This window comes from Vombatus ursinus, unplaced genomic scaffold (assembly GCF_900497805.2).
Source record: "Vombatus ursinus unplaced genomic scaffold, bare-nosed wombat genome assembly UNPS02014809.1, whole genome shotgun sequence".
Classification (NCBI taxonomy): Eukaryota; Metazoa; Chordata; class Mammalia; order Diprotodontia; family Vombatidae; genus Vombatus; species Vombatus ursinus.
In genome coordinates this window covers 20,234,002-20,248,508 of record NW_020954587.1, presented here as the reverse complement: position 1 = coordinate 20,248,508, position 14,507 = coordinate 20,234,002, and the positions used below count along the sequence as shown (strand labels likewise).

The window sequence follows — 14,507 nt, the reverse complement described above, 5'->3', positions numbered from 1 at the left end:
GGAGAATCAATTTTTCCCCACGCCTATCTGAGCAAACACAATGAATAGGAATACACCTCTACTGAGATTCTTAAGCAGCTAAGTGGGGCAGAAGATGGAATCAAGGACTTGGAGTCTTAAAGACCTGATATTACTTTGGAAACAAAGATAAGATTTGACACAAAAACACAAATGGAATTGTAGTTTGGTTTTACATAGATATGTTAATATTGTTCTCAGTTCAGTATTATGCCACAGAACAGCATTCGTTGTATATTTGTTTAAGAATATTTATGTATTCATATTTCACAGGAAGAGAGGAAGGAAGGAGGGAGAGGAGGAAAAGAAGGAAGGAATATAAGATGGTTCAAGATCAGAAAGAAAACATAATGATGATGACAGACTGAAATAAAACCAACTAATCATATACTCATAAACAATTACAAACAGGAATATTCCATTCAAGTTGCAAACTTTTAATCTCTTTGAAACAGAAAAAATGTCATATTTTAGCTAGGAAACTAAGAATTTTAAGTGATTCAGTTCTCATACCTTTCTATAAGCAGATACAAGAGAAAGGCTCTAATTTGAGATTTCTTCTACTATATAATGATAAAGTAGCACAGCACAGATAAATCATCCTTTCCATTTCATATGTCAAATTCGTTTATATTTTTAGTTCCCTCAATAAAAATTTTGAAGGTGATTTGAACAAATGCACTCATATTTATAGCATTTAATAGTCATCTGTGAATTGATCTGTAGTCATACAGCCTTATATATGGAAAGAAAAAATTACTAGATTTATGTTGTTTATAGCTGGACTGCCATATGTCAGACCCCTTTATCTTCTTACTGTCACACTGGTATCTTTCTAATGTTTGACATTTTTTTTCATCCTATAGGCATATGAGTTTTCCAAAATCTACCAAGACATATTCTCGTAAACTTACAATACTTTAGTCTAGCATGTTAAGGTTCTAGAAATCTGTTACACATATAATAAAAAATAAAACTTACATAGTATGCATGCAGAAGCCCACTAAACCTTCCCATCCCCTTTTAGAAATATTAAGAAATAAACATTTCTTCAGTCTGAAATTCTTTCCAGACTTACCAGAATGGAGAAAACTCTATGAGTGCTCAAATTTCTAGGAAGTTCCTTTCTTCCCTTTATTGAAAGCATAACCATTTTATGTGTAGAAACTGCTTAAAAGTACAAATATAGGAGGAGGAGATGTGCCTCTGAAGACAGAATTAGAGCAGTGACCAGAAAAGATGAGGAGTGGGGTATAAGCCATGAATGAATTAGGATAATGAGCATACTAAGAGAAGGAAGATGTTTTTGACTAATTCAGTTAATAGAAGTAAGTATCTCTTGAGTTCACCTTTGGCCAGATGGAAAGGAGAATCCTTGAAAGAAGGTGGTGAACAGAGAACCGAATGGCTTAGGAAAATTATTCTTTAGGTCGTACCAACATTTTATTTTAAGTGACTATTTTTCTGGTCGATGAATCAAATTACTACTTGAACCTTGTTATTATTGTAAAATTTTGTATATTCTTTGGGAATATTATAAATTGTAACCCCAAAATAGTTTGATGAGAGAGTGAGATGTTCAAAAGCAGGATGGTTTCTGACCCTTTGGATTTATTTGTCTAAGTAGAGAAGATAAAGAATTAGAATAGTTTAATTAATAAATTATATCTGGCAGGCTTATGCCTCAAACACAGAGTAAAGTATTTTTTTTTTTGTTCCACATACTTTACCACTTTCAAAGTAATTTACTTACATTACCTGACCCTCACAAAACTCTGGGAGGTGGGTAATGCAAGGATTATTATTTACATTTTACAAATGAAGAAAGAGAGTTCATGAGAGTGTCCAAAGTCACACACCCGGTAAGTGCAGAGCTTAGGCTTAAACCCAAGTCTTCTGACTTCAAATATTGTACTAGTTCTTTAAGACATAATTGTTATTCGTGTCAGACAGAGTGTATGTTCATTTCACTTAAGGTAAATTACATATTTTAATGGCAAAAGGCTTTATTTTTTGGAGCGAAGCAAGAGAAAAAATAAATGCCTTTTAACTGTATTATAATTATAACTTAAAACTTAACAAGTTACCAAGATACTAACTGTTGGAATGAGTAGTGACTTCCTCATTATGATACAACCAGCTAACAATGGGTGCGGGTGAGCTGCTAACTTGGCAAACCACTTCTGCATCCTCTCCTTGTTTAAATTCTTGAGGAGATACCACTTCTTTGAAAGTGAGTTTTTCTGTAATAAGGAAAAATTACAAAAAAACAAAAGGATAAAATGTAGTTTTATTTTTCCATCCAAGTTCATTTAAATTAATGTAATAGCAGATTTTTAATTTAAACTAGTTCTGCAAAATCTGTCATTCTTTTTCATAGCATCATAGGATTTAGAGCTAGATAGAACATTGGATCACTTAGTCCCACCCCCTCATTTTGTAAATGAAGAAACTGTGGTCACATATGTGAAGTAACTTGCCCAAGGTCTTAGAGGTAAATGCCAAGACTCAATCTGAGGTTTTCTGATTCCAAATTCAGTGCTTTCCACATACACAATTACCATATGTTCACTTCAGAATGTATGGGGCTTTTTTTTTAAGCAAAAATTTCATGAAGAGTCAAATATAATGTATTATTTTGTGTAAAATGCATTTTTCTTCGTAAAAAATTTATTTTCCCCCAAAAGATGAAAATATCGCATATCTTCTTATGACAAGTTTAGTAGAATGTCAACCTGTCAACATTTCCCCATAAGCCTCTTACAAGCCTATCAGCTTGAGATGTTTTAAAGAAATATATCATTGCCACCACCCATTACAAAATTACTTCTGTAGTGATTTTTCTCTAAAATATCTTATTCTCTCTGAAAGATTTTCCCTGCTAACACTGTACGCTAAAAAATTACCATGTTCAATATTACAAATATGGTACAGTGGTCTGAAAGAATTAAAGCATTTTCAATTCATTCCATTTCACCAAAAGAATCAAAACCAAAAGATTTATATTTCCTTTGCTACTATAATACTATTGTTTTAAGAACTGTATTCTATGGGGAATTATCTAAATATCTTTACTGAAATGATTTTTTAAAGTATTACATTAAATATAAATTAAAATTTATTTTAAAACGACTTACGGTAAATCACCAAAACAACTGTAGCTTCTTCAGTCTGTCCCTTAGTATCTGTTCCTTGACATCGGTATATTCCAGCATCCTCTACATTTGCATTATAAATAGTTAGTCGGGACCTAGCACCTTCTTTTTGTACCACTACTCTCTGTGTAGAAACTATCTTCTCTCCTTGAGGATTGTACCAATCTATATCTTCCAGTTCTCCAATTGCTGCAAAGAATAATATCCAAAGAAAAGTTTTAAAATGCATTTAAAAGTGAATTTATTGAAATTGACATTTGTTTCGATTCAACCAACACTTTGAATAACTCAGAAAATAAAGTAAAAAGAAAGCAAATCTGTCTTAAGTCCTAACAAATCAAAAAATAAGCACTCAGTCAAGTCAATCAATCAACAAGCATTTATTAGATACTTACATTGTGCTATGAAAAAAACAAGGCAAAAACCAGTTCCTGTTCTCAAGCATCAGACATTCTGATGGAGAAGACACCATGTAAATAACCAGGTATATACAAGATATATACAGAATATTATGTGGGTCATCTGAAAATGAAAAGGCATTAGCAAGCAGCTCGGGGGCGCAGCAGGAAAATCTTCCTGCTGAGACAGTACTTGAGAGGAGAAACTAAGAGTCAGAGATGAAGAGGCAGAGAAAGAGGGAGAGAGAGATTCTTTTAATGATGGGAAGGAGGGCACTGACATTTCTTGGCTTGCCTGTTCAAAGAAAACAAAAGAGAAGTATTGATTTATATTTCTGTATATTGCCAGAGCAGTGAAAAAAATATGGATCTGGGTTCTGCTAGGCAAAGTTAACAGTTTTGGTTGGCAGAAGTCTGGGAGGAGCAGGAGCTGATACTCAAAGTATCACTTTCCTTTTTCTATTGTTTTTTTTTTTTCCTGTGATCAGCTAAGAGAGTTGAAGTTAGAGAGGAAGTCACTCCCCAGGGATTGGGCTGGGAAAGAATGGTACTATCCATAAAGGGTAGGGATCAGAAAGAAAGAGTAATTAGGCCTTTCTTCAAACAGCACCTAACATACAACTGCTGGACTTAAGTCACATAAGACTCAAAAGTGTGCATTTTCTTAAAATATGAAACAGTAAACTCATAACTCCTACAATGTTCTACTGGGGCTGATGCTTAAAGCCCCAAACATCAAACATTTTGTGGGACTAAATAGCCATTTCAATTTCACCTTGACTCTATACTGCTCCTTCCTATCTTCTGATCAGGCAGGGGATGACTTGGGCTCATTCCCTTATCTGTGGTTATCTTTTGCAAGAAGGACATACTTTCAGAAAATGCCACCTGATTCCTGTCTGCTCCAAATGAAGAATCTAGGAGCTCCTAACTCATGAGGTTGTTTCCAGTGCTGGAACCACCAATCTTAGAATTGTTATTTGATGACCTACGCACAGGGAAGGAAACACACGCAGAAGAGGCAGCCAAGGAAATGAAGTCTAGGATAAGGCTTTTAGTCAGAACATGTGTTTAGTGCCATATGTGAGTAGTTGCCATAGCTGGGGAAAGGGAAGGAGTGAGGCTTCTTCCTTTCTTCAAAGCAAATGCCAAAGAAGGACTTCCATACTTCCAAGAGAAGAGAAGAAGGAAGCAAGAGCAGAAGTTATTTCTCCTTTTGAAATCTGCTGAGTGGTCAAAAGTAGCCAATTCTCTCTGTCTCTCTTTCTCTTTTTTTTTTCTTTTTGGGTTAGGCAATGGAGTTAAGTGACTTGCCTAGGGTCACTCAGCTAGTAAGTGTCAAGTGTATGAGGCCATTTGTCAAGTGTATGAGGCCATTTGAACTCAGGACCTCCTGACTCCAGGGCCAAAGCACCACCTAGGTGCCCCCCCCAATTCTCTTTTTAAAAAAAAACTTTTTTTTTCAATCAATGAAAATCTGTCTTCTCTCTCTTCCACATCTCCTTCCCTCAATGAGAAAGAAAGTAAAACAACACTTGTATTACAAACATGCCCAGTCAAGTAAAACAAATTCCACCATCAGCTATGTTAAAAAAAAACTTCACCTGAACTCTGAATCTATCAACTTTTTGCTAGGAGGCTGGGAACATACTTCGTGATGATTCCTTTGGAATCATGGTTAGTTATTGTGTTTGTTGATTGGTGTTCTAAGATATTTAAAAATGTTTGATTTTACAATGGTATTATTGTATAAACCATCTCCTAGTGCCATTCACTTCATTCTTCATAAATCTTCACAGGATTCACTGAAACCATCCTCTTCATCATTTCTTATAACACAATAGCATCCCACCACGTTCCCTAATTGATGGGTATCTCCTCCATTTCTAATTTTTTCCAACTAGAAGAAGAGCTTCTATAAATATTTTTGTAGATATTTATCTTTTTCCTCTTTTTTCATCTCTTTGAAATATAGACCTGTAACCAGGGGCTTAAGTCTTTTATCTAAGACATTTCTCATCGGTGGAAAGTGATTATTTGAGGTTCTGTGCCTTTGAGAGGATTATAGCTGTCAAGAACTTGGGAGAAATGAGAGCCTGTTCTGTTGGTTTCTGCTTTTGAGAGAGAAGACCCAGGGAGGTAGAATGAGAGGAAGTATTTTTGTCCAATTTACTTCCTCCACAACAAACTAGAAGATGCACCAGACCAAATTCTGATGAATAAAATCTAGAAAAAGTCACAATGAGTCATTTTTCTAGCCCAGGACACCTGAGGAAGACAGGGAGGTCTGTAAACACCAAGCTGGAGGATGGTCAAGAGCGCAGCACAGAAGCAGCAGCAATGATAGAGAGCATTCCAGTGCCCAGGTATAGAAAAAGAACTAAGACAGAGCACCAGGGCAGGAAGCACTGGGGCACAAAGACATCTCAGGACACCTGAACTAGAACTGGCTGTAGGAACAGCTACCATCCAGTATCTCTGTTACCTGTTATCAGATCCAGGGCAGAGGGGAGCAATAGCTCCTCCCTGAGAATGGGGTCCAGCTGAGTACTGAGAAAGAAATAAATCCCAGAAACTTATCTATGTGGCTCTGAGCCTGGACACAGAAAAAGTGACTCAATTCTAATCCTGAACCCAACCCATAAGCCTGCAGTGGAATAATCAGGCCAAGAGACCAAGGGAGAACAAGCAATTCAGATACTTGCATAAATCTTCCCAGCAAGCTAATAGTCACTGAGTCCAGAAGCGATCTACTAAAACTCAACTATAAACAAGTCAACAGATCCAACTTGCAGAGCTCAGAACAGGAAGGCAGTGAACAGATCTTTTTCCAGATCACACCATTTTGGAAGCCCTCAAAATTTAGAGGCCCACAGATTGAACTGTGAAAGCAGCAAGACATAAAAGGACAGACATAGGCCAGACATTCTGCCACACTGCACCCCTCCCCCCACACCAAGTGAGCAAAGACCAACACTAAGAAAGTAAAAAGTCAAGAAGTAGGCTGAAAGAATAAGCATACAAAAAAGAACCCAACTGTAAAGCCATACTACAGTGATAGGGAAGCTCGAGACTCAAACAACATTGTGAAAATACCTAGAAGCAAAGGCTCAAAGAAAAATGCAGATTAAAATAAGTCCAACAAGAATTCTTAGGAGAGTTAAAGAAAGAATTAAAGGAGTAGCTTAAAATGATTTTAAAAATCAAATTACAGCTATGAAAGAAAGATATGAAAAGAAAATAGTTTGGTTAAAAAAAGGTACAAAGTCTTACTAAAGAAAAAAAACTGGCCAAAGAGAAGCTAATGACTATAAGACATCAGTAAATGATAAAACAAAGTCAAAAGATTTAAAAAAAGATGAAAACGTGAAATATAGCATAAGAAAAATAACTAACCTGGAAATTTAAGAATCATTGTACTGCCTAAAATCCATGAACAAAAAAATGAGCCTAGACATCATATTAAAAAAATTATAAAGAATAATTGTCCAGATGTCTTTGACCCAGAGAAGAAAGAGAAGAAAGCACTTCCTGAAAGAAACTTCAAAATAAAAACTCCCAGGAATATTATAGCCAAAATTCAGAAGTCAAAGAGAAAGTGATGCAAGAAACCAGAAAGAAAGAATTCAGGATCACACAATATTCAGCAGCCCGTAGGTCTGGAATGTGATATTCCAGAACATAAAGAATTTAGTATTATAACCAAGAATGATCTACCGAACAAAACTGAGAATAATCCTGCAAGGGGAAAAAACTGATATTTATTAAATAGAAGACTTTTAAGCATCCCGGACGAAAAAAACCAGAGCTGAATGAAAATTTAATATTCAAATACAGGATTCAAGAAAGGCACAGGAAGACAAACATGACTGAGAAATTGTAAGGGATTAAATAAGGTTAAACTGTTCACATTTTTATAAGGAGAGATGATGCATGTAACCCTTCAGAACTTTATCATCCTCAGGAGTCTTGGATGGGAGTCTAACTAGACAAAGGCCTGATGAATGTGATTCTATTATGTTTGAATGACTTACAAATAAGAATGGAAGGGGTGGTGAAAAGGTTTCCACCGAGAGAAATGGAAAGGGAGAGAAACGGGGAAAATTATTTCACAAAGGGTACACAGGGAAGAATTTATGCATTTGAGGGAGGAGTGGGCAACACTTGAAACTTGTTCTCATCTGAACTAGTTCAAATACGGAAGAATAAACAAACACACACACACACACACACACACACACACACACACACACACACAACTGGGTACAGAAATTCATCTTTTCCAAATGGGGATGTTGGAGAAAAAAGGGATAAAGAGAAAGGGGGAAGAGGAATGAGGGAATAAGAGGAGAGGAAAATTTAGAGAAGAAATGGTCAGAAGCAAAATACATTCTTAAAGAGGGGACAGGATAAAAAAGGAAAGGATAATTATAAAATAATAGGATGTAGAGAAATACACAGCAACCATAACTGTGAGTGTGAATAGGACGAACTCACTCACAAATCAGAAGAGAATAGCAGAATGGATTAGAAATCAGAATCCAACAATATGTTGTTAACAAAAGATACACTTGAAACAGAAAGATATCCAGAAAGTTAAAATAAAAGGCTGGAGCAGAATCTATTATGCTTCAGTAAAAGCAAAAATATACCTAATTAAAAGAGATAAATAGGGAAACTACATTTTGCTGAAAGGTACCATAGAAAACAAATTAATATCAATAGTGATCACGTATGTACCAAATGACATAGCATCTAAATTCCTAAAGGAAAAGTAAAATGGAAGAAATAGACAGTAAAACTATACTACAGATGGCACCTCAATTTACCCCTTAGTCCTAGATAAATCTAACCATAATATAAACAAGAAAGGCACTGATGAAAGACGCAGCATTTTAGAAAAGTTACCTCTGGAGAATAACAAATAAGAATAGGAAAAAGTATATCTATTTCTCAGCTATGCAAAGCATCTTCAGAAAAATGAATGAAAAAATTATATTAATGCAGAAAAGCAGAATTATTAAATATGTCTTTTTGTGAGTGCAAGGCAACAAAATTACATTCAGTAGAGCGCCTTTGAAGAATAGATTAAAATTAATTACTCAATCGTAAAGAATAGGTGGGTGAAAGGAAAAAACGTAGAAACAATAATTTCATTAAACATGCTGACAACAATAAAACAACATCCCCAATTTTTTGGTATGCATTCAAAGCATTAATTAGGGAAAAGTTTTTATCTCTAAATTCTTTCATAAATAAAAAAGAGAAAGAGCAGATTAATGAATTGGGAATGCAACTAAACAAAAACTGAAAAGTATTAAATAACATAACAGAAATCCTCGAAAATGAAAGAAGAGATTAACAAAATTAAAAGTCACAAATTACATTAATAAAATTAGGAGCTGGTTTAAAAAACACAATAAAATAGAGAAACTATGAGTTAATCTGATATTAACAAAAGAAGAAAACCAAATTACCAGTGTCAAAAATGAAAAAGGTGAATTGACAACCAATGAAGTTGAAATGAAAGCAATTAAGATCTATTTCTCCCAAACATATGCCAATAAAACTGACAATTTAGATGAAATGAGTTTTTAAAAATATAAATTGCCCAGATTAATAGAAAATGAAATAGAATACTTAAATAGCCCTATCTTGGAAAAAGAAATTCAACAAGCCATAAATGAACTCCCTAAGGGAGGAGAGGGGGAAATCCTCCAAGACTAGATGAATTTACAAGCAAATTCTATCAAACATTTAAAAAATGATTAATTTAATATTTCATAAACTGAGAAAAAAAGCAAAGAAGGAATCCTACCAAATTCCTTCTATGACACAAATATGGTCTTGAAAGACTCAAAACAGAAAGAAAATTATCGACCAATTGTCCTAATGAATATTGCTGCAAAAATTTCATATAAAATACTAGCAAGGAGACTACAGAAATATATCACAAAGATCCTACACTATGACCAGAATGGATGAATGCCAGGAATGCAGGACTAGTTCAACAGTAGGAAAACTATAGGTGTAATTAATCATATTAACAACAAAAACATATGATTATTTCAATAATTACATTAAAACCTTTAGACAAAATATAAAATCCATTTTTATTCAAAACACTAGAAAGCACAGGAATAAATGAAGCTTCCTGATAAGAATTATCTAAAACCAAAAGCAAACATTATTTGTAATGAGAATAAGGCAGAAACCTTTCCACTAACATCAGGGGTGAAGAATGGATTTTCACCATTACTATTCAATATTGTACTAGAAATGCTAGCTATAACAATAAGACAAGAAAAAGCAATTAAGAGAATAAGCATAGGCAATAATGGGAAAAAAACTATCACTTTTTGCAGATGATACAATGGTTTATTTAGAGACCCTAGAGAGTCAATTAAAAACCTAAAAAAAATGACTTCAGTAGAGTTGCAGGATACAAAATAAAATCACATAAATCATCAGTATTTCTGTACATTACCAACAAAACCCAGCAGGTAAAGATAGAAAGAGTAATTCCAAGTATTTTAGACTTTCTGTAGTTTCTCTCGTTGACTTTTTTTATTAGATTTATTAGATCTAACTTATTAGATTTTTATTAGATTTAGTGGGAGACAAGGAAGAAAACTTCCAGATTATTTTTTTCTCTCTGCCTTCATAACCTTGGTCAGATTATAGATTACAAAGATGACGATAAGGAAGAAAAGGAAGGAAATCTTTCTACTGGTTTGTATAAACTTATGGCATTATAAACTAGAGGCTACATTTGTAAGTCAAATGTAATATCTTTACTATAAATTTCCAAATTATGGTTTAAAGGTTTTTTTTACCTGCTAAAACATTTTAGGGGATTTTTTTTTCAAGGTTTGCAACTAGGATTAAGATTACGTACAAACAGTACATGCCTCTCTCTCCTTCCTAGAGAGCAAAAACTGTTTTGTCGTCTTAGAAGATGATTTCACTTACTAAAGAATAAGCAGAACTGAAGCTAGTTTGAAATGATTCAACAGAATTTAACTACTTACATAAATTTTCAGTGAAGCCACTTGAATTGAAATAGACTATGCAACTCAAGAAATAAAAGTTTAGCAATTAACTGGTATTATATAAGGAAATCTACACAGGAGATAATGCAGTGTTAGACTAGAGTATGACTAGAAATAAAATGAGATAGACTTAATCAGTGAAGGTAAAGTGAAGTGTGAAATCAGAGTGTAAAAAGAAAAAACACTTTTGAAGTTTATAAACTTTTTTACTAGTGTCCACTGAAAGGAAAAAAACTGATAGAAAGTTTAAGCAAGTATAGATGAGAGAATGGGTAGAACTTTAAAAAAAAAAGTGGAATCTCTTTGCACAGACAGTGTGAATGGAGGGAAACTTGAAGAAAGTCTGAAGTTTTGAAAAAAAGGTTTGAGAAGGTTTTTTTAATTTCACTGAAATAAGAAATATGTGAGAAACTTTTTGGAAAGGTGCCTATTACCAATTTCTGATAGACAATATACTATCAAAGTTACGGTGTTAACCAAATGGAAACTATAGAAATGAACTTGCAGCATGGAACTGAGTATAGTATACTAAAATACTGTCCTCATTAGAAGGGCATGTCCTAATCTTTAGAGCCCGATAGACTTCCTAAAAGGGAGATGGGAAGGTGAGACCACCACCATGAATCTTTGAAAGTGAGCTAAATGAAAGCAGTGGGCTCTACAATTTGAGGAGCTGGCAGCTAATGACCCTTGAGAAAACTGACATTTTGAATATTACCATATAAGATTAGAAATCAGATTTTTATTTGGTTGAAGTTTGTCCTGAAACTAAATTGTAATCTGGCCTCATTGAAAGTGAGATATGTTCTCCTATTTAGATAATTGTCATAAATTAGACTTAATGCAAAATACATTTGATGTCTGGCATTAAGGTGATATGCTTGTAAACTGCATGGATCAGGAAAATCTAAGTTCAAATCTAGTCTTAGAAAATTACTAGCTATATGAACCTGAGTAAGTCAATTCACCTCTGTTTGCTTCAGTTTCCTCATCTGTAAAATGAGTTAATAACAGCACCTACCTCCCAGAGTTACTATGAGGATCAAATGAAATAATAATTGTAAAGTGCTTAACACTCTGACTGGCACATGGTAAGCACTATATACATGTTAGTTATTATTTTTATTAAGTATAATTATTCTATACTGGTTTTTTTCAATGCAATTGGTATAAAATGCCAAATTGAGAGATGGTGATCTTTTGTTTAAGAGGATTTTGAAATATATTTAACTGAACTGATGTTGACTAGCAAAAAGTTTTGTGTTATGTTTTAAAAATCCATAATATCATTTGTTTTTGTTAAGCTTCTACATTTTCTTGTATTGTGATTTTTGGGAAATCATTGTATATGAAATGCTGTTAATTTGAAAAATAACACCAGAGGTGGACACAAATCTATCATTAGAAAAGTAACTTTTCTTTTAATCTGGATGCTGTTAGATTATAAATTGAGCACTTAAAGAAAAGTATTTAATTGAGTATATTTTGCTTTAAAATGGATAATAATAATAATAATTTGCTATTAGCAGAAAAAAAAACACCACAGACTTCTTAAGGTATCCTTATCTGTGATGTTCTTTGGGACTTTCTATTTGGGCAGGATCATAAGATCTTATTGACTCTTGAGAGAATCTGCTAACAACAGATTGTAAAGTTTTGTAAAGGAGTTATAAATTTGCTTACAGTAAAGAGGGAGCTTTCTCTGACTTACTGTCTTGTCATTACTTATGAAAATTATGAAATTGTACCTCTTAATAAATACTATGTATTGAAGCTACATCTTTCAGTCATCTTAGTAACAACAGACCTTAGATCCAAAGATTCTATTTCGTCTAAGAGGTTAATTAGCAACATAGATAGCTATTAGTCTGTAGGCTTACAATAGTCAGCATTTTTCTGGGGGTTTTGAATCAACTATCATGTATTCACTGTAAATGTGAAATGCCAGAACGTAATTATTCTTAATTTTTAATTATTAATTTCAGCTCTGGGATGGATTTAAATTAGAAAGGATGAATAAGATAAGGCTTTATATGTGCTTATATGTTCTTTTATGTACGGTTAACTACTATTGTAACAATATGAGAAAAATATTAATACCCTAGCCTAAGCTGTGATTAGTGAAATTTTGCTGTTTGAGTCAAAATTTCTTGGGACAGTGATTTGATATTGTTTTGAGTTTTTATTTCAGGTACAATTATCTGAAGTGTCATTAAACTAATAGCCCATCATTTAAGGGAAATGCCACGTGCGCCCTAGAAGGGTGCAGTCTAAGAACTCCTACAGATGGATGTCTGTACCTGGGAAAATTGAGGTGACGACCTTGTTTAGGCAAAAGTAGGATCCTCTTGACTTGGTTGCCCCATTATGCTATTTCCTTTCTGAACAGGAAATTTTTCCCACTTGATTCATCCTGAGCCTATTTATGATACCCTGTGAATAATGTGTAACTTTGCTGTATGATTAGTTGTAAACTTGGACCTTTTCCTGGAATTACAGAGCAAAGGGAGTTTATTCCCCTGTTATGCTTATGTTAGGTCAGTCTGTGCCTTTTTAGGGACAGTCTTGATATTGTTATAACCATGTTCTTCCTTTTTCCTTTCACAGAAAATTTCTATAATCAGTGCAGGAGTGTCACTGCAATATTAAGTCTATTGGTAAAATAATATTAAAATATCTCTGAGTTACTAAAAAGAGATGCAAGTATGAAAGATCTTATTATTTTTAATCTGAATTTGTGGTCAACTTCCCATCCTAAGTAAATAAGTAAATGAATTCTTGGGATTGCTATCCTTAAGGATCTCATTCTTTCAGGATGGTTTAAGGATGATCTATATCCTCAAAAGAAGAGGATGAAATAAAGATGTAAAAATTTTAAAATTTTAATGGAGTAATAAACTTCACTTTGAGAAAGCAACAAGATTAGACTATTTTAGGAACTAGAATATTATACACACACACACATCACACACACACATACACATATGATTCACTTCCAAATGTTTCTAATTGTATATTAAGGTTTTGATTTTGTTTTAATAAAAAGTCCTCAAACTTGGATTAAGGATTTTTACATGTAAAATTGCATTAATAATTGTAAAGAAAATTTTAAATCATATTTTTTTCCTGTTTTAAAATCTCCAATAACATTAAAAGACAGATGGACTCTCTTTACAAGCCATGGATCCTTTTAAGAGTCTTCCTTCAGCCTGTAGATGACATTGTCCCTACCAGGTACATGGTTCAAGTAAAGATAGAGCAAGTGGCATATAAAACTGAAATTCTTTGAACTTTAGATGAATTATGGGTTCCTAATTTAATGTTCTTCTTATAGCTCTGTTGTTAATAGGATTAGCTACATAAAGTTAAAGCTAGTTTTCACCATATGGACTAGTTATTGGAAAACCAAATTTAGAAGACTGTATTAAATTGTGTTAAGTCCTTGTTACTGGCAGATTTTAGCAATATTAAATAGAGAATCTCTGCAAGTTACTTGGAACCAGAGAAGTAGATCTAATTGGAGGAGCCCCACCCAGAGCTGCCCTGAGCACAAGGCCTATTCCAAAATATCCAAGGGAAGACGTTTCCAGGGACCAGATAATTGCATGGGAAGTCTGAGACTCAAGATGAAATGTACTGATTAAATGGAAATTGGGATTGGGTCACAAGGAGACAATGTTATTTAAACTGTTAATCGTTATTGTATTAATTTGGCTTTGATGTTTCATGGTGTTTATGTTTGCCTGGAAGAGGGATATGCCCTAATTCCTTTTAATTATTGTTTGGGGATCAGGGCCATTCTTCCTACAACTTTTGGTTAACTGGGAGCCTGTCTTCTGTTTTTATTAATCTAACTCGACCAAAACTTGACTTATGGAATAATA

The 14,507-nt window shown here is 33.8% G+C and overlaps 1 protein-coding gene across 1 annotated transcript in view; it reads right to left on the bottom strand.

Moving 5' to 3' along the window:
• Window positions 1-14,507, bottom strand: part of NCAM2 (neural cell adhesion molecule 2) — a 251,181-nt gene that overhangs the window by 212,949 nt on the left and 23,725 nt on the right. The window contains exons 3-4 of the mRNA XM_027875469.1: window positions 3,156-3,362; window positions 2,118-2,261 (exon numbers count right to left, since the gene is read on the bottom strand). Coding sequence (XP_027731270.1) covers window positions 2,118-2,261; window positions 3,156-3,362 — 351 coding nt within the window. The remainder of the gene's footprint in view (window positions 1-2,117; window positions 2,262-3,155; window positions 3,363-14,507) is intronic.